At 43.9% G+C, this 26278-nt stretch overlaps 2 protein-coding genes and 1 long non-coding RNA gene across 7 annotated transcripts in view; 1 reads left to right on the top strand and 2 right to left on the bottom strand.

The window, feature by feature from the left end:
- Window positions 1-639: 639 nt before the first annotated feature.
- LOC307206382 (uncharacterized protein) lies at window positions 640-10040 on the bottom strand. Of its 2 annotated transcripts, XM_079959617.1 has the most exons (8): window positions 9869-10040; window positions 8450-8569; window positions 6524-6613; window positions 5381-5446; window positions 4263-4328; window positions 2342-2513; window positions 1198-1622; window positions 640-1125 (listed from the first exon to the last, which is right to left on the bottom strand). In XM_079959617.1, exons 1-8 carry the CDS (start codon window positions 9996-9998, stop codon window positions 1007-1009), a joined length of 1188 nt encoding a protein of 395 aa, XP_079815743.1. In that variant the 5' UTR covers window positions 9999-10040; the 3' UTR covers window positions 640-1006. The 2 variants fall into 2 exon arrangements, with proteins under 2 accessions (XP_079815743.1, XP_079815742.1); XM_079959616.1 differs by having other exon boundaries at window positions 640-1622; window positions 9869-10039.
- LOC307206581 lies at window positions 10037-13405 on the top strand. The gene is made up of 3 exons (XR_013834377.1): window positions 10037-10237; window positions 10662-10685; window positions 12454-13405. It is a non-coding gene; the product is annotated as an uncharacterized lncRNA (long non-coding RNA).
- Window positions 13406-14938: 1533 nt separating this feature from the next.
- Window positions 14939-26278, bottom strand: part of MOB3B (MOB kinase activator 3B) — a 110351-nt gene continuing 99011 nt past the window's right edge. For all 4 annotated transcript variants that reach the window (XM_079959834.1, XM_079959831.1, XM_079959833.1 and 1 more), the window contains exon 4: window positions 14939-19571. Coding sequence is in view for 3 of the 4 variants with exons in the window: in XM_079959831.1 (XP_079815957.1) it covers window positions 19542-19571 (30 nt within the window). In the remaining variant the exon portion in view is untranslated. The remainder of the gene's footprint in view (window positions 19572-26278) is intronic.

Raw genomic sequence — 26278 nt, 5'->3', positions numbered from 1 at the left:
CAACTGGGAGCCTTAAAGTGTTCCTGATTGTTCCTTGGCAAGGGAAGCTTGCTGGCCGTGCTTCTTGTAACTGCTGATCAGCCAACTGGCGGTGACAGTTAGCCTGCAGCGACCATCTGCATTATGGCATTCCCCCAAGGGAACTCTATCACAGCCGATCCCAGCAGGCTTCCCGTAAGCGCTGAACATTTTGGATGTTATTTCAGTGGACAATCAGAACCACACAGAGGGTTTCTCGCTTGCTGCATACCCAGCCTCCTTGCTTTTAATCACATCCCTTTTTACTGGCATGTCAGAAAAAGCTTCAGTACAGTAGTTAACTTTTTGTAGGTTAGGTTGCTGAACAAGCCCAGTAGAAAAGTTATGAACTCCACATAGGGGAGACCCCATACTAATGCTGTCTTTCAGGAAAGAATGCCTTGCTGATTTCATAAATTTCAGGATGCATGGAAAGAGGTTTCCTATAGCTCCATACCGTATTACTCCCAAACCCCACAGAAACCTGTTTTATTCCCAGGATCAGTTAACACCAGCAAGGGGACCTAGCTGACTGTCCACACCACCATATTTAGTGACTTCTGCATTAGTCTGGCTGAAAATAGCCATCAAGTCTACATCTTAATGTAGGGGAGACGAGAGTTCATTCATATAGTTGATTTATTGTACAGAAAATTTATTCATGTAACGTAACCTTATGTGGCTTTTGCCATGGCTAGTGATTCAAAGCTTTATTTATTTATTTTCCCACATCATAATATGAAACTATTCCAATGTCTCTTGGGAGTACGTACTTTCTGACACCACTTTTTTCTCACTAAGCTCAGCTATCAATACCGTTCCAGCACGCCTTCAGACCCCTGTAGTCCCAACTTCCTTGTTGGTTTTCTCCTCACTTCAGAATCTCAATATTTCTCTCTCTCTGAATTTTGTACGGAGCAGCCAACTGTGAAGTTAGTAATCTAGATTTCTTTCCTCCTTTTTCAAAAATCATCGTCAACATCAGGATTTAACCTTGTGGTGGTGGCGGCGGCGGCGGCGGTGCTGGTGGTGCTTCTGGGCCACTAGGTGGGGGTGGGGGTGGGGGAGCAGCTCCAGGCTCGCTTGGTGGAGGTGGAGGTGGTGCTGCTGGGCCACCAGATGGGGGTGCAGCTCCAGGTTCGCTTGGTGGAGGTGGTGGTGGTGCTGCTGCTGGGCCACCAGGTGGTGGCGGGGTTGCAGCTGCAGGCTCACTTGGTGGAGGTGGTGGTGGTGCTGCTGCTGCTGGCTCATTTGGTGGCGGTGCTGCTGCTGGTGCACTTGGAGGTGGTGCTTCAGTTGATGGGGCTTGAGAGGGTGCCACTATTTCAGATGGTTCTGTCTCTCTAAGCCTGATTGACTCTAGAGTGCGGGCTGATTCATCAGAAAATGATGACACCTCATCTACTGAGTGTACAACAGGATCAAATGTTAGCATCCTTGAGGGTTTAGCCACCGAGGGGCTCCGTCCTACTGATCTTGGTCCGGACTCGTTCCATATCAAGCTCTCAGTTCTAGACATTGCAGATTCGGATGGATAGGGATGGAAAAAGGATGGCCCAAATAGTGCTTGATTTTCAGAAGAAGTAAATGAGAGCTCTGTGAAACTGGAATGCAAAGAGGGTGTTGATTTTGTGTCTGCTGTTTCTAAGGATCTCAGGGCTGTGTCACTCGAAATAACTTCCCACGTGGAAGACACTCCCATGCACAGCATTTCCTATGTAGGTTTCTCCACAATGCAGAACATTTGCCTGCAACCTGCATGGTCATCTGACAAACAGTTGCTTTACCAAGCCACTTCCATGTGGAGATGGCAGCATGCAGGCATACTAGGGGAGATGCGAAAAATGTATGTTAAAAAGGGACAGGCAACTTTTTGCCCCTAGTGGCAGGGCCCTGCCCCCCTTTAATATCAGAGCAAGAACATATAGGACCTATAAGTATAAAGTTGCAAGATGGAGTGTTCCCATTCCAAGATTTGAGTCAGTTAATCGTGTATTCCGCCTTCCGGGATACTCCATTCCATTGCTCTTCCTCCCCTGCCCCTATAGCAGTTAGCCACTGTTCTGCGCCCACTGAGCATGTTCTGTCTTTACTGAGTTGTTTTGCCTCTTCTACTACAAATTAGGTTTTTTTGTGGGGGTTTTTAAAAAAATACTTCTCTAAACCTTTGGATTCCCCCAAGCCTATTGATGCCTTCCTCTTGTGTGTGGACGATGCCATTTTGGCTACACAAGGAACTACATTTAGATAATGTGTTGACTATTAATACAGAATATACAGATGGATTGTTGGAATTCATCATTTGTGTGATGGGAAGACTTACCTAATTCTTTTGCTACATTGGTATATAGTCATACCACAAAGCATTGTAAGCAATATTAAAACACACAGAGTTGCTGAGGATACAGCCAACAGTATCTGTTCCCGGGGTCGTGGTCTTTCTTCTTCTTTGGAGACAAGTTGTATGCGCTTCTCAATCTCTGCATTGTCTGAAACTTAAGGCAGGGCAGTTGTTTAAAATTAATCAAATGGAAACAGCTGTTTACCTTTAAATCCACTAAATTGCTTACCAAATTCTGTATGAAAAGAAGTCAATGTGTGATCAGCAAGAATTAAAACCATGCATTTTAACTTTATGAAGCATTCTTTTTGCTAAATGATGGAAAAAGAAAAAGATGTGGTACCAAGCATTTTGTTGTTGTTAAATTAACTGAATTACAAGTTTCAACAGATTCATCGGCATAGCAATGAATGAACAAATGAATGGAAACCAATTATTCACTATGTAAGTAAGTTATCATCATCAAGCTCTGAATATAATTTATAAATATATGTTGAAAACTGCTTATTGTACATCTTTGTATAGGTCACTGTTTTATCTGCAGTTGTTGCCATTGTTGCCTTTGTTGTTCTACTGTAGATTTTCTGAAGCCAGCCCAGACTGAAAAAAAAATCCTGAAAGATTTAGCTTATAGTGGTTCTCCAGGCAATGGGTAATCCACTATGGGGGAGCAATCCAAAAACACTTTTGTGCATGCATTTGCCATTTGGACTTGGTGCACAGATGTCATAGAGAGAAGTGTATTCTTGGTTTATCTGAGAGATCTTGACAGCACATGTTGAAAATACATGGGCAGGGCTGCAGGAATCCTAGATACCTGATCCTCTGGATAGAAAATTCCCAGGGATTTGAAAAAGTAACCCAGTTTACATGTCACAGTCTACCAGGTGTCACTAACATTTTTTGACTAGCAGGCAGATTTTGAACTTTGAGAGAGTGTTAGAGTACCTACCAGTCACAAAATGACTGCCATGGAGGAGGCATGGCATAATAAAATTAGAGAGACTATCACTCCCAACAACTTTATGCACATACTATGGGAAGTCAGCTATGTCTTAATGGTTCCTAATTATGGAGATTATACACACACACACTCACTGATGCTGTTGTTGTCTAGTAACAACAGAGAGCGTTCCTCAATACAGTGGAACCGAATGCTTCAGAAGCTGAATGCTTTGGTTTTTGAATGCCAACAACCTGGAAGTGAATACTTCCGTTTTCAAACATGCCTCAGAGGTCGAACAGCTTCTGAGGCACGTTTCTCCATTTTTTCAATGGATTTTGCCGACCGGCAATTGCGCCTCAGTTGTCAAACATTTCAGAAGTCGAACGCTCTTCCAGAACGGATTACATTCAACAACCAAGGTTCCACTGTACAATACTGAGGAAAATATATAAGATAACCACACCACTCTCATTTCACAGAAATCATTTAGAAGGTACCTGCACAATTTGCCCCTTATCTTTCTTTCTAGGAGAACTTGAGGCCTTTTTTTTTTTTTTGTAATTGAAAACTCAGTCTGGGGCACCTGCTCAATGACACACCACTGCGGGTCACAGGCTGGTGACCCCTGCAAGTAATCCATAGTTGATGTTAAACTGTGAATGTGCTGATCTGGTTTAGTATCATGTTTGATGTAGGGATGGGTTCTTTTGCTTTAACAAATCATTATCACTAAAAGAAGCAGCAGCAGTGGCTGCAGAACATACTTTGTTTAAGGCAAAACATACCACAATCTCTAGGCCAGAAATAAAGCTAAGTCAAGGCTGGATCCTTGAAAATTTAACTATTTTTCAGCTCTAAATATAGGCAATACAAAATGTTCATCTCTTGTGCAAATGTTATGTAAGGTAAGATCATATGGCAATTTCAGGTTTCACCCCTGCTAAATTGTGTCCTTACTTGGTACCGGTTGGAAAAAGAGATTTTTTACTGGACTTCTGTCAAAATCTTCATTAAACATTCGTCCTGTAATAAAAGTTAAGAATGCAATTCAATTAAAAACAAATATTTAATTTGTGCAATACTTCTTATGTACATAGTTCAAGCATAGCTAATGGACTGTCCATTATGTCCAAGCCAGGGATCATGGTTTCTTTCTTCAAACAAATTGGTCAGTAATTCACAGCTAACCTTTAACTATGGTTTATAATGACATGCAAATGTGATCAGTGTCAACTCTTTTTACTGATTCCTGAAAATACACAGGAATCTTCCCAAAGGGGGCATGGGGGGCAAAGTATATACAGACAACCCTTCATTTATGTGGGGGTTAAGTTCCCAGGCACCACATGCTTAAGTAAAATCACGTATATTTGAAACACCATTGAAAAAGCCTGCAAACACCCCATTCCACCTCCACCCCATTCTGCCCCCTTTTGTGACTTTTTAGATCACTTCCAGACTTTAATGTGATAAGTGTTAGAAACTGAGATATGAAAGCTAGGAGCTAAATGGCAGCATAAACTTAGGTTATGGGCGCAACAATGGAATGTCTAGGCGTGCTTTTTTATAGCAAGAATACAAAGCTGAAAATGAATGAACTGCAGCTGAAATATTATGTTCGTTTTTCACATGGTCTAGTCCTTCCCCTGCCCACCCCCTAATGTTCTTAAGAGGCTCTCTTCTCCAATCTTCAGAGAATAGCTGGAAGTTGGGAGGCAGAAAAAGGTCCTCCTTCCACTCTGCAGTTTTAATCTGAAATCTTAGGCACAGGACTGTGCCCAAAGCTCAGAAACTGCTTGCACGTAGGAAATTCCCTGTTGCAAAATGCGCCTAGAACAATGGGAGTTTCAAACACTGGATGTGATGTGTGGTCGCACACATATCGAATGCACATAAATGGGGGGTTGCCTGTACCCCAAATAAATAATACATAGCAAGCATCAGAGATTAGGCCTAGGTGTTCTGGTAGCTTTGGTAACTGAACAATAGTGAGACCTAAGTAGATATGGCCTCTGAAAAATTATTTGTACGGTTGGATCACATGGAAGTTTCTCCACAGCTAACTGTGCCCTTACCCGGTACCGGATGAAAAAGGACATCTTCTGGTTGATTTTTATAAACATCTTCATTCTTTGGTGGTACTATAATAAAAGTTAATAAATATGTGATTCGGTTAAAAAAATAAATCAGATTCCTTGTTCACTAATTTCTTATGAACATAGGTCATGGGGTAGTTAATGAACTGGCTTTGTACTATGTCCAAACTTGGGACCGTGGTTTGTTTTGCTCAAACAAATCACAATCAGTAATCCAAACTTGTTTGTCTGAGATTGTGGTTTGTCTGAAACAAAACAAAACAAATCCCCAGTTGATTCATAAAGGTAAGTGGTCTGTATCTCTAGATTGCAGTTGTAGAGGGTAGGTGAGAAGAAAGGGCAGTAACTGAATGGGCCCCTCCTCCATGCTTTTCCCTCTAAGAGAAAAAAAAAAGACGCTATGGGAAGAGTTAAACCTCTCCCCTCAGGGCAGGAAAGGGTTAATATGCCACACTCTCACTGCAGGTGGAGATTCCAGACAGGAAGGGGTTAAGCCCACCCACCCCATATAGGTAAATTTGGGATGTGCAGCCCACAGCAGCCTTAGAGTCAGGTAAGTGAGGCACTGGACCTTGGGAAGGAGCTGTGAGAGCCCTGACAGGGTCCTAGAGTCCTCCTACCTCCTTTCTAAAAGCCAGTTAGCACTTTCCCAGCTTTGGGAAGGAGATAGAAGGGCTATAGGACCCTGCCAGAGCCTCACACCTCCCTCCCCAAACCCAGTACCTCACTTACCTAGCTTTGGGAAGGCTGCATGTTGTCAAATTTTGGCTTTGCTCCACCGCCCTCCCGCTGCGTGACAAGACAGTGTGCAGTCTATGGGTTCTGTGTCCACTTGGTATAAAAAAAGAAGCAAAGCAGCCCAGAACTATGTGTTCACAGTAAACCACAGTTTTCATTATCCATGGTTTTACTGTGACGTGCAAATGAGGTCACTATCAACTCTTCAGAATTTAAATTGGTTTCTGAAAATCTAGTGATGGCTCCCTGAAAATGTAATTATGGGCCATGAAAATGCACTTTTTGTGCAAACCAGTAACTATGGTTTATCATGACATGCAAATATGATATGTAAGGTTGGACCACATGGGATTTCCAGGTTTCATCACCGCTAACTGTTCTTACGTGGTATTGGATGGAAAAGGTGATCAATGGATAGACTTTTGTCAACATCTTCATTATCTCGTAATCCAACATCTTCATGATTCTGTGGCCCTATAGTAAAGTTAAGAACTGTGCAATTCAATTAAAATTAAGCAATCACTTAAAAATAAGCAATCCTTTTGTTTCTAGTTAATGAACTGGCTTAGTATTATGTCTTAACTGGGGATTATGGTTTCTTTTACTGATGAATGATCAGTAGTCTAAGAATAAATATCAGCTACAGATTGTAGTTTGTTTGAGGCAAAACAGACCACAGTTCCCAGCTCAGACATAAAGCTAAGCCACAGATGTTGTTTTGTTTCTCTCGCATACTAGCAGGGAAGAATAAAGTGGCCCAGACCCAACACATACATTGCCAACATTTTTCAGCAGTAGTACCAATTCCTGAAAACCCAGTGATGGCTCCGTGAAAAATTACATGGTTTTCCCCAGTCCTAGATATGGGCAATGCAAAATGCACATACATAATGTGGGTTCACACACAAATTTCAGTTTTAAGCACGCTGAACTATGTCCTTACCTGCTACTCAATAGAAAAAGACACCTCTAGATGGATGTTTGCCAAGTTCTTCATTATCCCATACTTCTGTAACAAAGTTGCAGAAGTATGCAATATTTTTTAATGCACCCACCACTTTCTTTGTCCATTGTTTTGTTATGTACATACAGCAAGCCCACAACTTTCCTGGGGTTCCAGGAAAAATGCCTTTGGCAATCCCACCTGCCACTGAACCCAGTGCATTTTGACTATATGCAATTTTGGCTTTAGGCATGATCCTCAGAACATAACCCCCACGTAATTTGCAGGCTTACTGTAGTTCTTTGTTTTCTAAGTGCAGAGATAGCCCTCTTCCCAGTGTGAAGAAGAACAACGACTTTGGCAGTACTCTCCTTATTGTATAGTTTGGCTGTGCAAATTCCAATATCAGCCATGAAAGACATAGATCAAGGAGAATGAACAGCTGGAGCCTTGTTGTAATTAAAACGGTGCCATTATTATTCATTGGTACACAAGTGTAGAGTTTTGTTGCTCATGACTATACAGCATGCAGAAGCAAACACTTGAAGTAAGAAAGAGGGGTTCTTTTGATTGGGAGCTACACTGAAGACCAGATGGAGCATCTGTTACCACTGCCTACTCCATATGAAAATGGAGGTCTGCCATTTTCCAGAACTAGCTGTTTCCTAGTTCTGCTGGATCTCTCAGTGGCCTTTGATACCATTGACCATGACATCCTTCTGAACTGTCTAGAGGAGCTGGGGACACTGTTATACATTGACTTTATCCCTTGCAACTTGTTCATGCGTTGTGAATTTATACATATCTTCTATCCATTTGTTGAAGAGAGCCACATTTTTTTCCTTCCAGTTCATCAATACTAGTCTTTTTTCCATACTGCCCCTTAGTTAGATTCCAAGTACTGCAAATTTAATGTTTTTTCGTACAGTTGCATTAATCATTTCTGCTACCCTCTCCCAAAAATATACCAATGTGGGACATTGTATGAACATAAGTTTTAAAGAAGCATTATCATCTCCAGCAGCTTAGATAGCCCTTTCCTAACTCCAGTAAATTCAAAATATAATTTTTTTGTATGCGCCTTACTCTAAGGTCCAGAAACACCCTTGTTATAGAACTTAGCACAGTTTCCCTTTGCTTGGTTGAGATTGACATCCCTAATACGTTATTCCATTCGTCCCTTAATATCTGCATATCAAACTGGTTTGCTGTATAAACATTTTCATAAGGTGACAGTGGGGTATTTTTTGTTACATAAGTGTTGATCAGATGTTTTAATAACTCTGGGCCTCTGAGGCTGTAAAAGTTGTTGGTCTTTTGCCTTATAGTTCTTTTTATTTTTAATAAAGAATAATAAAAAAGTTTACCTTCCATTATAGAAATCTTATGTACAGCAGGGTGTATGATGATGTGCTTCGTACTTCCTGCCTCCTCCTCCTCGTTTGCTTTCTTCTCATGATTTATCCGAATAATAACTTTATGTTTCTCTAGATAAATAAGATACATTTTTTAAAAAATCACTTTATTCAATTATGGTTGAAAGAGCAGAAGCCTGCTATGAATTCTTCATCCAAACCCAACATCAGGCCTTTAAACAATACTCTGAGACAGTAGTCTTCAGTTTTTCCAGACCTTGGATCTACCTTTAACCCAAACATGCATTCGAGGACCCATTTCTTAATGTTATACCATATACTTGTAGGTTTGTTAGTGCTAGCGTTGCAACCCATGCCTTAGATCAGGCCATGCTCTGGCAGTGGGTCCCAACCCAGCAATTGAAGACCAATACTCTTAAGAGTGGGGTTGGGAACCTTTGGCCCTCCAGGAGTTGTCAAGCGACAACTCCCATCAGCTCCAACTCACATGGGGGTAGTGGGAGTTGTAGTACAGCACCATCTGGGGAGCCAAATATTTCTCCAGCCCGGCTCTAAGATAATTATAGAACAGGTTTATATGTTTCAAATGGATTACTCTTAGGTCATGAGTATTAATCCATCAGAGGTCTGCTTGAGGCCATGGAAACCAGGAGACTAACTTCTGTGCTAGATTCAGTCCATTATGGCTACATGGAACCTCCAGATTTAGATATACCAATGAATCTCAGTGGCTGAGGAATGACAGCAGGGAAGGGCAACTGCCTTCATGGTCTCACATGTGTGCTTTATAAAGGAATCAGGGTGGTCACTGTGAGAAGTGGATTTGCTGGCCTACATCCTGGTCCTGAACCGGTGGGTTGCAGACTGATCCAAGATGAGTTGCAATAGGAGCACTACCACCATGCAAATATATGCTTAAAAGATTTAAGAAGTGGGTCCCCAAATGCAAGTTTGGGTTAAATGTGGGTCCTGGGTCTGTAAAGGTTGAAGGCATACCTGGCCTATATGGAGCTATGGTCAGTTCCACCAGGGTTCTTCTCATATTCTTAACATGACTACAGATGGAGACAAAAGGCAAATAATAGCTGTGGACAGGAAGACAAGGTATCCAGCCACCAACACACCCCAAATCACTGAATTTTGTTGCCAGTAGAGTGGTGTCAGAAATTAAAGGAGCAGGAGCTTAAAATATTCAACAAAGTACACCAAATATAATAGAGAACAGAAGAGTCCAGCTGAAGAGAGGTTCTGAGTGACACCATACAGTGATTATTGTCTGATTATTGTCACTTTCATTTCCTCCCCTCCCCCCCCCCGGCTGGCCGTTGTTTGTGGTTTTGCAGCACAATAGTAGTGTACAATAAACATCATGTTCTTAGATGAGGCATATAGCTTTCAAAGAGATCATACCTTTAGTAGCTCCTGCAAATATTAATGATGATAAAAAGATAAACAGTAGCAGATTCATAAGGGAAACTGTCCAACGTCTCAAATCATTCTTCTGGGCGACTCTCACTCTTTCCCTGCTGGAATCATTCATGTTGCATGCTGTAGTATCTCATTATGACATCACCATGCCCTTTAACCTCACAATGAACCAGCTGGAGAAGAATGGAAGACTGGGCATTTTGCAGAATTAAAACAAACACATCTAACTTGGATCAATTTCCAAACTACACAGAATTCTTGGGAGAGGGGGATGTGCATCAAACGTACTGTAAGTGTACAGCGCACGCGCAGCTTAAATGTACAAGCAAAATCCCTGAAGGACAGAATAAAGTAAGGCTTATGAAGGGTGTGGTTTGAGGTGAGGGTGTGTAGCTGAGGCCAGGAAGTCTTCTGGCGGCCAGAGAGGCCTAGGGCGGCCTGAGGTTCAACTTTGACCATAGGCAGTGTTGTCAAAAGTCTAATGGCTCAAGCTTCCTTGGAAATAATTGCTTCTGTTCATCCAGGCATTTGGCTCTGAATTGGGTGATAATCCAAGTATGTATTGCTATTCATCTTTTACCAGGGTAGGGTAGAATTGGTCCGTATGTTACTGAAGGTTGAGTGCTTTCAGTCAATTGTTATTTTAGCTTTTCGGTACGCTTGATTTTTTGTTACCATTTATGCTTTAATAATTGTATTGCTCTGAGACATTTTTGTACTAAGTGATGAATAAATGCAAATAACAACAACAACAGTAATATTTTCTTGCTTCCAGTGTTTGTCTGCTGCTTGTGATAAGGTAAAGGATTCTGCATATGCTCACAGCTACTCTTCTTTTTAATACTGTTACCCATTTCCAGAGCTGATCCCAAGCATTTAAATGTGTTCTAGAGCTGTGCTTTGGGAAGTCCTAGTCAAAATAAAGCCTTTCAGAGAAGTGGGTCAGGGAGGGGAGGAACAGGATGAGGAAACAGGTGTATACAAAGAGGCATAGGGGCAAGGAAAGGAGAAAAGTGAAAAATGAAGGGGGAAGGGAAACAAAATGATTTAGGGTGTGGGGTAGAAATAGTGAATGGGAAACAGGAAAAAGAGGCCAAGAAGGAAAAGCAAGGTCTGCGTCAAAAAAGTATATTTAAATCAACTTTTTTTGGGAAAGGTCAGAAAAGAGAGAGAATTGTGTGGAAATTAGGCACGACAGGATTAGAAAAGAATGGAAATGCTCAGATAACTTAATGGGAGAAAAGGGAAGAATGAATGACTGTGAGGTACTGAGATAGTTTTTAAAATGCAAAGGAGGCAAGGAAGAAAGGAAAAAGAGAACATTTGGCATACTGAAGCATTTGGTTAAGAAGGCATTGACTGACATTTGTTTCGCAAACCCCGCTTTAAACACCACCACCACCCAGACTACCACCATGGGGTAGAGTGCAGGGGCAAATACAAGAGAGCCATTTCCCTATTATCTATAAAATAAAATGTTACAGGGATTGGGGGAGGTTGAAAGTGAAGGCAGGAAAACGACACTTCTGAAACCTAAAGCAAAAGTAATTTGTACGCCCTGCTATAAATGTCCAGCCCACCATTTTTCTGCACAAGACAGACCTATTGCTGAGGGTTGCTTCAGATCCAGTCCTTGCCCAGCAGCGGCTGCTGAAGGATGCCAGCTTGGCTGGGAAGAAAAGAACAAGGGACTTGGGGGGGGGGGGGAGAGAAGGAGAAGCCAAGCAGCCACCCTGTACCACGTTAGTTTGCCCAGCTCTGCCTCAGCCCAAGGATGGAAACAGAATATTATTGTAAGCCAACCTGTGCAGTGTCATGGTTAGTGTCAGACAAGGACTGGAGGGACCAGGGTTCAAATCCCCATCAAATAACTGGGCATAGCTGTTAACCTTCCCTCTTTTTTTGTGGGAAATTCCCTTATTCCAGCGCCATTTTCCGCTGCTATCCCGGATTGTTAGATATCCCATAGACTGTCCCCGGGACAGGTGAGGCTGCTGATCCCTTATTTTCAAATCTGAAAATTGACAGCTATGTAACTGGGTAACCTTGGGCTAGGGTAGTTGTGAGAATACTATAGGGAGGAGGAGAGGCAGGCAATGTAACCGAAGGAGCTGGCTGAGCTGCCCTGGAATGATGCATAAGGAAGCTGGAACTATTTGTCCCTCTTGCTTTCTTTGGTCTGGAGCTAAAAATATTACCTGTTACACGTTCTGTGCCTTTAGCTATATCCTGGAATGCAGCAAATAAAAAAGTATTCCCCCTTCGCCATACAGACTACAGTTCAGCCACTAATATCTTGCTCCTTTGAGAGCCGGTGTGGTGTAGTGGTTCAGAGTGGTGGACTCGTAATCTGGTGAACCGGGTTTGATTCCCCGCTCCTCCACATGCAGCTGCTGGGTGACCTTGGGCCAGTCACACTTCTTTGAAGTCTGTCAGCCCCACTCACCTCACAGAGTGTTTGTTGTTGGGGAGGAAGGGAAAGGAGAATGTTAGCCGCTTTGAGACTCCTTCGGGTAGTGATAAAGTGGGATATCAAATCCAAATTCCCCCTCTTCTTCCTCGGGCAGAGGCATCATGCAGTTACTAACATCCTACAGAAAGGGCTTCTTATGCGGTGGTGCAACTTTTCTGGATCGCATCCATCTCCTGGAACTTTCTTGTTTAGGGATGCAGGCTGAGTTCTGGGGATGCCTCTGTGCGCGACACCGAGATGCAGACCTCATAGATGCGGAAGGTGGCAAAGGCACCAGCCACAATGCAGCAAATGCCCACGATGTACCACCAGTTGAAGGCACCAAAGGAAACCCCATTTAAAATGCAGTAGATACCGAAAGCAATGGCAGCAATGACAGAGATTATCTGTAGGCAAACAGGTGGGTCACTTCCTCTCTCTTGCATAGCCAGGTCAGCAAGTTAAGTCTTTTCCAAGCTGAAATGATCGATGATTCTGTGTTCTGTATTGTGGTTTTCTTAAAAGTTGCTGAGAGAAGTGAAGTCTGTCTACTGTGGTGTGCTCATGGTGTGTGCAATATATATTAGTACTTGGCTAGAAGGATTAAGGTTCTGTAGGCATCTTATCCTAGTTTCCAATTATGTTAAGTGGTCCACAATCCATCTGATTCCATTAAGCATCTTAGAATGCACAATATCTTAATTTATTTGGTGGGAATAAGATGCACATAAAAACTTGGGTAGCAGAAGGTGGAGAAAATCAGCAAAACTGTCTTGTTGCTCCCATCTTCGACACTGGAGGCTTCTCCTTGGGCAAAACATCTGAGGAACTTCAGTGGTAGTTTAACTATTATATTAGCGTCATTTAAGTTAGGGAATGATATTAGCGTCATTTAAGTTAGGGAAGCTCAGACTTCCATAACAGAAGTGCAAGCCATGATTAGCTTACTACGCTGATGCTGGCAAGATGCTCCTAGAAGCTCCCATTTTTATTTTTTTAAGTGTTGGTGCTGACCTTTAAAGCCCTAAATGGCCTCAGTCCAGTATATCTGAAGGAGCGTCTCCACCCCCATCATTCTACCCGGACACTGAGGTCCAGTGCCGAGGGCCTTCTGGCGATTCCCTCACTGCGAGAAGCCAAGTTACAGGGAGCCAGGCAGAGGGCCTTCTCGGTAGTGGGGCCCACCCTGTGGAACGCCCTCCCACCAGATGCCAAAGAGAACAACAACTACCAGACTTTTAGAAGACATCTGAAGGCAGCCCTGTTTAGGGAAGCTTTTAATGTTTAATGTAATACAGTATATTAATATTTTTTTGGAAGCCGCCCAGAGTGGCTGGGGAAGCCCAGCCAGATGGGCGGGGTATAAATAATAAATTATTATTATTATTATTATTATTATTAGGTGCTGGGTATGGTTCCCTCCTCCCCATTTCATCCCCACAACAACTCTGCGAGGCAAGCTGGGCTCAGACAGTGACTGGCTCAGTGAGGCTTCCTGGCTGAGTTTCTTGGGGATTTGAACCTTGTCCAACACGAACCACATTGGCTCTCCAACCAATCTATGCAATAATATGCCTGTTCAGGTCAGATGTCCTTCTAAGACAGGGAGAGAACATGCAGCAGTATCTTATAATGGAGGTAACTTGTGGGTTGACCCTGATTTTAGGTTTTGAATGTGCTTTCTAGGGTATGCTCTGTTCACACGGGGGCCAGAGAGACTGGTTGACGCTAGGTCAGTTGTTGAGAGCCAGTGTGGTGTAGTGGTTAAGAGCGGTAGTCTTGTAATCTGGGGAACCGGGTTCGAGTCTCCGCTCCTCCACATGCAGCTGCTGGGTGACCTTGGGCTAGTCACACTTCTTTGAAGTCTCTCAGCCCCACTCATCTCACAGAGTGTTTGTTGTGGGGGAGGAAGGGAAAGGAGAATGTTAGCCGCTTTGAGACTCCTGAAGGGGAGTGAAAGGCGGGATATCAAATCCAAACTCTCTTCTACTCATCGCACATGGAATCATATATCCATAACTCCCTTGCTGCAGTGTCCTGCTAGGGAACATGAGTAATGGCAGATTAAATGCTTTCAAACTCCTTGTGCTCCATTGCTGGTACTTTCTTTTGATAAGCTCCTGAGTTTCTTGGACCAGTCTGAAAAGTACTGCAACAGATGAGAAGGCTCATCAGTTTGCTCACAGCATGAATGAATCTAGCTAGCTGGGTTAGATCCAGACTTAAGTCATATGCAGAGTAAGCCCACTGGAACAATGAGACTTAAGTTACTCATAACTTAAGCCACATTGGTTTTAATTAGTCTAATTTAAATACGACAATGTCTTGGATCTAAACTGGTCTTTTTAGTGCTGGGCTGTTCAAGACATAAATCAGGGCAAGCAGATTCCAAGAAAAATGTCTGACTCCAAAACTTTTTCAACATTTTTAATTAAAGTAAAAAGGTAATGGTACCACTGACCATTAGGTCCAGTTGCGGATGACTCTGGGGTTGTGGGCTCATCTCGCTCTATGATGCTGATGCAGAACACCTGTTGGGTTGTGCTGCTTTTTGTGTGATATTTCAGTTGTTTAAAAGCATGAATTATGATTGATGCAACTTTATATCGTTTTGTAAAACTCATTTTATTTCATTGACAGCATTGGTCTCATCATACAGTTGAACTCTTAATTTAATCACACACATAACTAAAATATTCTGCAAATGCATTGACTTTGACACTGCTAAAGCCCACAGTGGTAGAATTTGATCGGTTGATGGGGCGGAAAAAGAACGATGTAATCTAACCAATTACTTGCTGAAAAACGTTAACCCTAAAAACACTACAAAACAAACCATAGTCTTTGTCTAAATTAGTGGAGGGGAAACTTCCACATACCATCACAGACCAGGTAAGACACATTACCTGTGCTCCTTGGGAAACTGTTCCGACATAAAACTATACCCACTTCAAAGCAGGGACACCTGAACAGTCAAAAAGAAGCAGCATTATTTATCAGTTTCAAATATCTGGTTTTTGCTGGGTTCTCAAAACAGAGTTGGGAATGCATGACAGACGGCGTTTCTATGCCTGTGTTTAATAAACTGTTGAAATTTCAGGCCAGCCATGTTTTATTCAAAACTTCAGAAGGAGAAAATCAGTTCATAGTGGCCACCAGATGTTTTGGCCTACAACTCCCATGATTCCTGATCACTGGCCACGTTACTAGGAGCTGTAGACCAATATATCTGCAGGCGACCAGTTTAGGGAAAGGCAGCTGCAAAGAATTTGTACTCACCTTTCACTGTCCGTAAAATAGAATGCTCCCAAAAATATTTTATCATCATCAGAGTGAGCTGCTTAAGATCCAGACTTAGCAGCATTGTTACCTTCTGTAGATTGCCGTATTTTTTGCTCTATAAGACTCACTTTTTCCCTCCTAAAAAGTAAGGGGAAATGTGTGTGCATCTTATGGAGCGAATGCAGGCTGCGCAGCTATCCCAGAAGCCAGAACAGCAAGAGGGATTGCTGCTTTCACTGTGCAGCGATCCCTCTTGCTGTTCTGGCTTCCGAGATTCAGAATATTTTTTTTCTTGTTTTCCTCCTCCAAAAACTAGGTGCGTCTTGTGGTCTGGTGCGTTTTATAGAGTGAAAAATACGGCAATCTGTGAACAGGGACCCCAGGGCCTCTCTGATAAACTCCCATCAGCTTTATCTTGTATCCTGGGACATTAACCGTTGTGAAATTCAACAGAGATCTCTGGCCAGTTTGCAGGCTTTGAGCCCTCATTTATATGGACTACTTTTGAAAAACTGAGCTTCCAGTGCATCTTCTACCACTAGGAACCATGGAGAGCAATAGTCGATTCCACCCACCCAGAGTAGTGGCTTAGAATTTGGCCACTTCACGCCTTACAAAGCAACTCTGTGCAATGAGACAAGAGCGCTTCACCAAATTGTATTAAAGCTGTCCTGCTGCCTCAAAGCTCTTCCAAAATCTTACCCAGAGTGGTTCCAATCAACCCAATCAAGGTCCCTGTTATTTAATTCCCCTGGGATTACATGTTAAAATAAATTCTAAATGCCAGGTTATTAAAAGAAACAGACACAAAGAATTTCGTCCTCAAAATATAAATGTGCCATCTGCTGGCATGGTGCCATGGGCGGTAGGTTCAGGAAGTTGAGTATCCAAAACATTGCTTAACATGTGGAAGTTGTCAGCTTGCTCTGATCCTGGCTTAGGTTTGAAAATTCTTGAAATAGCAGAAAGTTAAACCAGTAAAGTGGTGTGGTTTTTTAAATGGAAACAGTAATCTTTACCACTTAAATCCTGAGTGGTAGAAGTGGGGTAGCTCATTCACTGTGTTGTGTTTAAATGTACAATGTTCTTGTCAGGACTGAGGTTAGGGGAAACTGGTTCTTACCAGTTTGCAGTAGAAACCACCTCTACCTAACAGTGATGAGATTTGCCCTTGTGACATCACAAATCCATTCCCTTAGCACTTCTGCATATTATAAACCTTCATCTTTAAATAGAAAAACATTACACTGATATTGTGATTCAAAACTTCACATTTTTGTGTTAACTGTAAAAGTTGGTATTCAGACCATATGGGAACAAAAACATGTGCATATCAAAAATAACTTCTTGCAGATTTCCAACATCTTTCGATGCACATTATGCTGCAAGGTTAATACATGCTGCCTTGTCCCATCAATATTTTTAAATCTTCACCTCCTGTGGGATTAGTTTCCAAATTATTGATTTTCAAAAAGTCAAAGTATTACCAGTTAGTCAAAGGACAAATAAATTCCAAAGCTATTTATATGATCAAAGACTGGACTAAATTCCACAGAAGGCACATGGCGAATTCTGCAGTACTCCTTTCGTTTTCTAAATTGCATCTCTAAAACTGTCAGTAAATACTGGTTAATAGGCTTAGCCGTGGATATCTCTTGGCTGTTTGCTGATGTCACCAATATCAATTTCACTGGCTAAGACTGGGTGACAATTCATCTGTTTACTAAGCTTTGGAGTGAGGGTATTTTATCAGACACCAGACAAAATGGAATGAGTCTAACATCATCATCTTAATCGTTATTCTTGCAACATTCAATCATGATTCTTGCAACATTCAACAAGGAGTTTGTTTTTCATATTATGAGAAGGGATAAAATTAGGAATGAAGGACAGCAATCGGAAGAACAAGACATGTACATAACCACTCCAGTCAGCCACACATGCAACTTATCAACTACAGATCTCTTGCACATACAAAGTGCATCGCTTTTTAACAAGCACTGGGATGCCGCCTTAAAGCCATGCTACTTTTATCGTTTCCTCAAACAAAGGTCTCCTTTCCCCCACTCAACACTGAAACCAGTATCACACTCACACCAACCACCAATTTCCTGGTAAGTGAAGTGTCAAGAAAGAAAACAAACGTTTTAGTAGAAAAATAATTGAGGCACAGTGGCGTTTCGAAGTATTTGCCAGGTCATCTTGAGTAAGGTAAAAGAAGATCTAGAAAGCTGCATAGGTGATCACGACATGTACTATGGTCTCATAGTGTAGCTCTCAATCACTATAACTGCAGTTCAGAGGTGGGTGTGCACAAGCCAGCTCTCTGAAAATGCCCTACAAGTCACTGATTTCAATAAACATGGTGCAGCTGAGTGACGCTTATGGGGCTAACAAATTGGAATTCTTTGCGACTCATATTATCTCTCTCTTACTGTCACTCAGAAGTTGTCACTGCCTTCCTTTTTTAAAATAACAACAATAATAATTCTCTCGAAATCAGGAACAGGAATTTGTGGCACTCCATATGTTGGACTACAAATCTCATCAGCTCCAGCCAGCATGGCCAATAGTCAAGGATGTTGGCAATTGTAGTCCAATACCTTCTAGAGGGCCACAGGTTCCCCATACCTGCGCTTTTTGTTTCCTTAGTGGACTCTGCGTGCACACGCAAACTGTGCCTTCCAAATTCTGAAATGTATTACAGTTGTACCTTGGATCCTGAAGGCCTTGCAAGTCCAACGTTCCGGAAGTGAGTGTTCCAGTTTGCAAATGTTCTTTGGAACCCGAACGTCCGGCGCGGCTTCCGATTGGCTGCAGGAGCTTCCTGCAGCCAATCAGAAGCCACGCCTTGGATTCCAAACGTTTTGGAAGTCGAACGGACTTCCAGAATGGATTCCGCTCAACTTCCGAGGTACCACTGTATTTAATCCATGAATCTCATGCATCAGAGCATTCTCTATGGCCTCCTTCCAGAAACTGCCATTGCTACTCACTAACATGAGCTGGAAAACAACGTGTGTGTGTGTGTGTGTGTGTGTGTGTGTGTGTGTGTGTAAGATTTGGCATTTCTTTTCCCGGTTTGAGTGAGCCTGTTGCCAGGGGAAAGTAGAGAGAAAGCCCCCAGTTTTTATCTGAGATCTCAGGACTGTGGTGATCATTGCAAGTGGTTTCAGGACTGAGTTAAGGTCTGTAGGTATCAATCCTAGAGAGCTGTATGTAGCACAGGCAAGAAGCACACACACAACTCATGGTGTTTTGAAAGTCGCCACCTTTCTAAGGCATGACAGTTTCAAGTGGAAAAAACCAGTTTGTCTGTTCCACTAGGCAATTGGCCACTTCCCTACCTGAGCTCTGGATAACAAAGATTGATGCCTAAAGTATCAATCTCAGTTTCTTGTGTGTGTGTGTGTGTGTGAGTGTGTGTATGTAATGCACATCATCTCTTTCCCCCCTTTTAGGCAAAAAACAGGCTGACAGATACTCTGCTGAGGTCTTTAACATGTACTATACCCGACAGCAATGTATTTATAACCACAGTTTAACAATAGTTGGTTTTGAAAGTACACCGAGAGACCAAACTTGCAGTAAAGCTTTAAGAGCAGGAAGGTGGACGGAATCAAATTGTAGTCTGACGAGTTCCTCCTCACTCAATTCAGGGAATACGGAAAAAAGAGTCATTTTGTCCTTTCTTTCCAAGTCATCCACATCATTCCAAGGAGGTACTGAGCAGCATTTTTAGGGTTAAGAGCATACACAACTGTGGGAAGGTGTCTGTGAAAGCAATAAACTTCTGTCCCTGACGGTTCCTGCTTTTTAAGGATTAAAGGAGGCAAGTTTTCCCTCTGAGGGCTGGCGTGTCCTCTAGGTCTTCTTTAGTTAGCAGGAAATTGTGTTTTTCGTTCATTCAACAGTGGTTCTTCAATGACACATCCGGGCTGTCATCTCTTTCTGTAAAACAATGGAAGCAGTTAAAGTCACAAGTCGCTCCTTTAACATATCACAAATCTGGGCAGGTTTTTGACACCAGCAGCGGTTATTATGTGCATCTCTACAGGGCTGGGGAGCCAAGCAGCAGGGCGCCTGCTGTGCATAGAGAAGGCACCATGTTCAATTCTCAGCATCTCCAGGAAAACCTGGGAAAGATTCCCGTCAGAAACCCTGGAGAAGTATTTCCAGACAGTGTCAACAAGTAGAGGAGAGTCTCAGGCCTGGGGGGTGAAACACAAATAGGCTAAAAAAAGTTCCTCAATCCCATGCTGAGCTAAATGATCTGGCAAGGGGCAGCCATTTCAGGCGGGGGTTCTGTTTCCGGCACCCCACATGCATTAGGTAAAGGTAAAGGTACCCCTGCCCGTACGGGCCAGTCTTGACAGACTCTGGGGTTGTGCGCCCATCTCACTTAAGAGGCCAGGGGCCAGCGCTGTCCGGAGACACTTCCGGGTCACGTGGCCAGCGTGACATCGCTGCTCTGTCCAGAGCCAGAGCCAGAGCCAGAGCCGCACACGGAAACGCCGTTTACCTTCCCGCTGGTAAGCGGTCCCTATTTATCTACTTGCACCCGGAGGTGCTTTCGAACTGCTAGGTTGGCAGGCGCTGGGACCGAGCAGCGGGAGCGCACCCCGCCGCAGGGATTCGAACCGCCGACCTTTCGATCGGCAAGTCCTAGGCGCTGAGGCTTTAACCCACAGCGCCACCTGCGTCCCCACATGCATTATCAGAGAGCATATAAGCGCCCCCTGCCCCATTACGCCCTGCCCCACTTCTATTCTGCGTTCTTCCGGGTCAAAAAGGACCTGTGTGTCGATTGAACATCCCTAAAATAGTCACCACCTGTACAGTGGTATCTCGGGTTACATACGCTTCGGGTTACATACGCTTTAGGTTACAGACTCCGTTAACCCAGAAATAGTACCTCGGGTTAAGAACTTTGCTTCCGGATGAGAATAGAAATCGTGCTCTGGCAGCGCGGCAGCAGCAGGAGGCCCCATTAGCTAAAGTGGTGCTTCAGGTTAAGAACAGTTTCAGGTTAAGAACAGACCTCTGTAACGAATTAAGTACTTAACCCGAGGTACCACTGTATTCATAACATTCTCTGTTTGTCTTCTCTCTGCCATCTTCAAGGGCAGTATTGGGAACCAGCAAATTCGTGTGCTATCCTTTATCATTCTGACAGCTCTAATGGCTTGCTTAATTTCCTAATCTTCTGCATCCTACCTTAAAACAAGGAAATTAGCTGCACAGATAGGCAAAAAGCAGTTCAAGATCATACAATGGGATTCCTAATATGCCAGTAACCCCTCATTGGAAGTTAGTTTTCCATCAGGGAGTAGCAGCTGATGGAACTGCAGTCAAATCACCAATAGAATGGGATACACCTTAAGTGGGATAAACTATAGGTAACAAATAAAGAAATATCAAGCAGCCAATAAAAGAAACTGTATTGTATAAGTCAGACAAAGAAAATTTGAACTTTGCTGTTTGCACTCTCCACTTTGAACTCAAATGAAAAGCCAGCTTCTAATCTAACCTTAAATGGGTGAATTTTAGGGCCTTGGTTGTGACCTGCAATTCCCCGGCTGAGGCTGGGAAGGAAGAGACATTTTTGAATTGGCACCATTTCTTAGAGGGCTTTATGCTAGGCTTTGTTGTTGTTGTTTAGTTGTGTCCGACTCTTCGTGACCCCATGGACCAGAGCACGCCAGGCACCCCTGTCTTCGTTGTCTTTGTCCATGGAGTTTTCTTGGCAGGGATACTGGAGTGGCTTGCCGGTTCCTGCTCCAGGTGGATCACGTTTGGTCAAAACTCTCCACTATGACCTGTCCATCTTGGGTGGCCTTGCGTGGCATAGCTCATAGCTTCTCTGAGCCAAGCCCCTTCGCCACAGCAAGGCAGTGATGCATGAAGGGGTATGCTAGGCTAGGGCTGTGCAGAACAAAGGCACAGGGACATGGGAAATTGCCATAAAGCAAGTTTGATCACTGGGCCGTCCATCTAACTCAGTAATAATGTCTACAACCAGTTAGTCTGTGGCTCGGGCAGAGGACATTCCCCGGCATGCCTGGAGATGCTGGGAATAATACCTAAGACCTTCTGCCTGCTCTACTACTCATCTACGGACCGACTGAGGCCAGCAGCAGCCCAATAAATGTCCTGTATTTGCTGCTTGAACAGGACTTCAAAAACAAAGCGGTCGCCAAATACTCTCTGATGCCATGGCTGGTGGGCTTGAGCTTAGCTTAGTGGATCTACAAGTTGCGCAGGTCTGGTTTACAATGTCAGAAGACTTAGGACAACAGGGAAAACAATGTATTTTGCCTTGTAACCACCACAATACTAATGGACGCATGTAAGGTCACAGAGCTGCTTCTTACAGGTAACAGTGGTATTAATATATGACTTCTAATTCTTTCCCCACGCAGTGGGGAGAAAAACTAATAAAACCAAGCTGATCCTCAAAAGACACATATCAAGAGTCAAAAGCCAGGGTTAAGTCTCTGTGGGGAGCATAGCTGTCAACTTACAGATTCGAAAATAAGGGACCAGCAGCCTCGAAAATAAGGGATCAGCAGCCAAAATAAGGGATTTTCCGGTCACAGATATGTTCAACTTCTGAGCCCCTCCAAGCCAAAGGCAGAAAGCCCAGCCAGCAGCCAAACAAAGCCTCAAGCGATGGTTCCCACAGCATAGCAACCCAGCAAAGGGGATGCAGCAAGGAAAACCACCATCACCTCTCCGCTGGGAAGCGCTGAGCAAAGGCGAGTCCCCAGGCAACGCGGCCGATTTGATTGGTACAAGGCATGCAAGCTCCACCCCCCCAGTCATTCTTAGACTCCTTATTGGGTGAGCAATGCAGCCAACCAACACAGCTGGAGCCTCCCTCCTCCCTGGCCGGCAGGGAGGGAGGGAGGGAGGGAGAGGAGCTGCTTCCTTTGAAACCCGGGAAATTTAAGGGACATCATCAATAAGGGACAGCAGCGGGACACAGCGCTGGGATAAGGGACTTTCCCGCCAAATAAGGGACGGTTGACAGCTATGGTGGGGAGTTCCACAGTTCATATTTGCAGACGGTGCAAAAACTGGAATTGTTACTGCAAATAGGAAGCGACCGAGTGCGGGATTTCTGAGGAATAGTCGACAGACTTGCCGAACGATACTTTCTGATCAGGGGTCAGCAACCTAAGACCCATGGGCCGGAAGCAGCCCGCAGAGGTCGTTTGACCAGCCCACGAGCCGCCCCCGAACTGAGTTGCCCGCTGCGCTAAACCGGCGCAGTGCGGTGCCGAAAATCGCACCTGTGCAGACGTTGAAAATCGAGATCCAACCCATGGAGGGATCTCCGCAGAACTGATCCGGCCCAGGCAAGATAAACCTTGCTGACCCCAGCTTTCTGATGGTTCTCAAATGGACAAAACAGATTCAAGCATCAGCTCCTGTTTGTGTTATTTTGACTTCTAGCCACTAAGCGGCGCCAAGCCTATTGCTGTGGCCGGGAGATGAAAATTGATGCGGGACTATTTTTAACGGTACAGCCTTCCAAAGAGAGATGAATTACAGGTGGTTACTTGCCCACTTTTCCAAATTCCCTGTTTGATTTAAAGGTGCAGATGCATCCTGAATGTGGATGTTGAAATTAAACACATCTGCTCCCCAAAACAGCTTTTGGACCACTCCCGGCCTTCTCTCCCAATCATTAAAAGATGACCCTCTGTGAGCTTCTCTGTTCTGATATACCTAGGAATACAAACAGCAGAATATCTGGAAAACACTGCCCTGCAAAATAGCTTTTGCCTCATTCACTCCAGATCCTGTCCTCAGACAGTCCCAGGCTCAAATGTTTATGATCAAAATACTCCTAACTGGTTATCCCAGCTCTGAATGGGAAAATAAACACACGCAAAATAAGATTCCTATCTGGTTCTGTATCTGGGTTAAACAAATGCTGTCTCAGGTGTACAGTGGTACCTCAGGTTAAGTACTTAATTCGTTCCGGAGGTCTGTTCTTAACCTGAAACTGTTCTTAACCTGAAGCACCACTTTAGCTAATGGGGCCTCCTTCTGCTGCCGTGCCGCCAGAACCTGATTTCTGTTCTTATCCTGAAGCAAAGTTCTTAACCTGAAGCACTATTTCTGGGTTAGCGGAGTGTGTAACCTGAAGTGCATGTAACCTGAAGTGCATGTAGGCATCTTAAATCCTTGAGTTTGTAAAGGTTTGAGTAATTAACCTATGGTCTTTTAAACTCGGGGGGGGGGAGTATTATTATTATTTGTTACTATAGTAAGGCATTTTGTGTTTTTATCTTGTAAGCTGCTCTATGATCTTGAGATAAAGGGAGGTACAGAAATTAAATTAATTAATTATCATCTCTCCCTTTGCTGCAAGTGCACTATAGGGCCATACCAAAGTACCCCTCTCTTTTACAGCTTCTGAGAGCTGATTTATGCAGAATGAGATGAATTTTCTGCCTGCGCAACCATTGCCTAGGAACCAAGTGTAATGGTGTGAGTCTATTTTTTTTTAAGATGATTAAAAAATGACCTAGACAGCAAAGCTGTCATTCACCACTAAGTCATTCTGATACATGAGTGTCTTCCCTGTAGTTTTTATGCCTATAAAATGGGGGAACATCATCTACCACTTCAGGTGCGAAGGGTTGGTCTCGATCCCGTCCTCCAAAGCATCTGGCTTCATATCTCAGGATTTTGCCATAGCTTAGGCTTCTGCAAGCTGGTACCCTCCTCACATTTTAGTTGCAACTCACATATGTGGGACACACATGGTCTACAGCAAGGCCCGGGGGCCAGATCCGTCCCAATCGCCTTCTAAATCTGGCCTGCGGACGGACCAGGAATCAGTGAGTTTTTACATGAGTAGAATGTGTCCTTTTATTTAAAATGCATCTCTGGGTTATTTGTGGGGCTTGCCTGGTGTTTTTACATGAGTAGAATGTGTCCTTTTATTCAAAATGCAACTCTGGGTTTTTTCTTTCCAAAATATAGTCTGGCCCTCTACAAGGTCTGAGGGACAGTGGACCATTCCCCTGCTAAAAAAGTTTGCTGTAAAGGTAAAGGGACCCCTGACCATTAGGTCCAGTCGTGGTCGACTCTGGGGTTGCAGCGCTCATCTCGCTTTACTGGCCGAGGGAGCCAGCGTACAGCTTACGGGTCATGTGGCCAGCATGACTAAGCTGCTTCTGGCGAACCAGAGCAGCGCACAGAAATGCTGTTTACCTTCCTGCCAGAGCGGTACCTATTTATCTACTTGCACTTTGATGTGCTTTCGAACTGCTAGGTTGGCAGGAGCAGGGACCGAGCAACGGAAGCTCATCCCTCACCACGTCACGGGGATTCATTCCCCCCCTCCAAAATATAGTTTGGCCCCCCACAAGGTCTGAGGGACAGTGGACCGTCCCCCTGCTGAAAAAGTCTGCTGACCCCTGATCTACCGCAGTCTCATCTTCCTAGAAGGCATCCCCAGAGAATCGGGGGGTTCTCTCCCAGCCGCACCTGAAGATGCCAGGGGTCTAACGTGGGGCCTTCTGCATGAGAAACAGATGCTCTGCAGCTGGAAACATCTGAACTGGAAGCAGACTAAAAAGCTGCAGCGCACAAGATGACTCAACGGTTTAAGCAAACCCGTTAGCCTACGCAGACCCAAATGATAAGACTCTGTGGGCTTGTGAATGTTTGCAATTTCAAAACAGAAGCAGATTTTTCCTCGTTTAAATCATTCCGTGCCCATAAAGGCCAATCAACAAAGGCACCAACACAAAGCGGTTTGCTAAGTGAAAAACAAACACGACACACTCACATAATTCCAAATGTCAGCATTGCAAAATTACAGTCCCGTATTTAAACATCCAGTTAATTATGAAAGCAACATGGACGTGAGGCAAAGCAAACCTGCGCACAGATTTTCAACGTGCACGGAAATAAGCAGCTGCCTTGGTATTTAGCCATCAAGAAATGCAAAATGTTCCCTTTTTAATTATATACTTGTTGCTACCTGAACCGAGCTCTCCTTAGATCTACGAACATGGCAACGAAGATTTAATGGAGAAGATTCCCGCGAAAGTCTGAAGGAAATGCTGCTCATTTGCCTGGATGGACGATATAGACTGGGTGTAGAAAAACTTTGGCTCTCTAGATGTTGCTGAACTACAACTCCCAAAACCCAGGGCCACTGGCCATGCTTCTGGGGCTGACAGGAAATGTAGTTCAGCAAGATATGGAGAGCCAAAGTACCTCACACCTGATATAGAGGGTGCGTGTGTGTAGAAAGTAGCCTACTATATGAAGGTAAAATGCACATCTCAGGCACGCAACCTCTGGACCTTTGCCCAGAATGACATTTGGCTCTGGGACTAAAAGTGACTCCCTAATAGCAACAGGAGCAGCCACTCTCTGTGGCTCTTTGCAATTCCCTGCAGAAATACTTCGAGTAAAGGTAAAGGGACCCCTGACCATTAGGTCCAGTCGTGACCGACTCGGGTTGCGGCGCTCACCTCGCTTTATTGGCTGAGGGAGCCAGCGTACAGCTTCTGGGTCATGTGGCCAGCATGACTAAGCCGCTTCTGGTGAACCAGAGCAGCGCACGGAAACGCCGTTTACCTTCCCACCGGAGCTGTACCTATTTATCTACTTGCACTTTGAGGTGC

This window comes from Podarcis cretensis, assembly GCF_951804945.1.
Source record: "Podarcis cretensis genome assembly, chromosome: 17".
NCBI lineage: Eukaryota > Metazoa > Chordata > Lepidosauria > Squamata > Lacertidae > Podarcis > Podarcis cretensis.
Note: the sequence above shows the minus strand (reverse complement) of the source record. Positions and strands in the feature narration are given on the sequence as shown.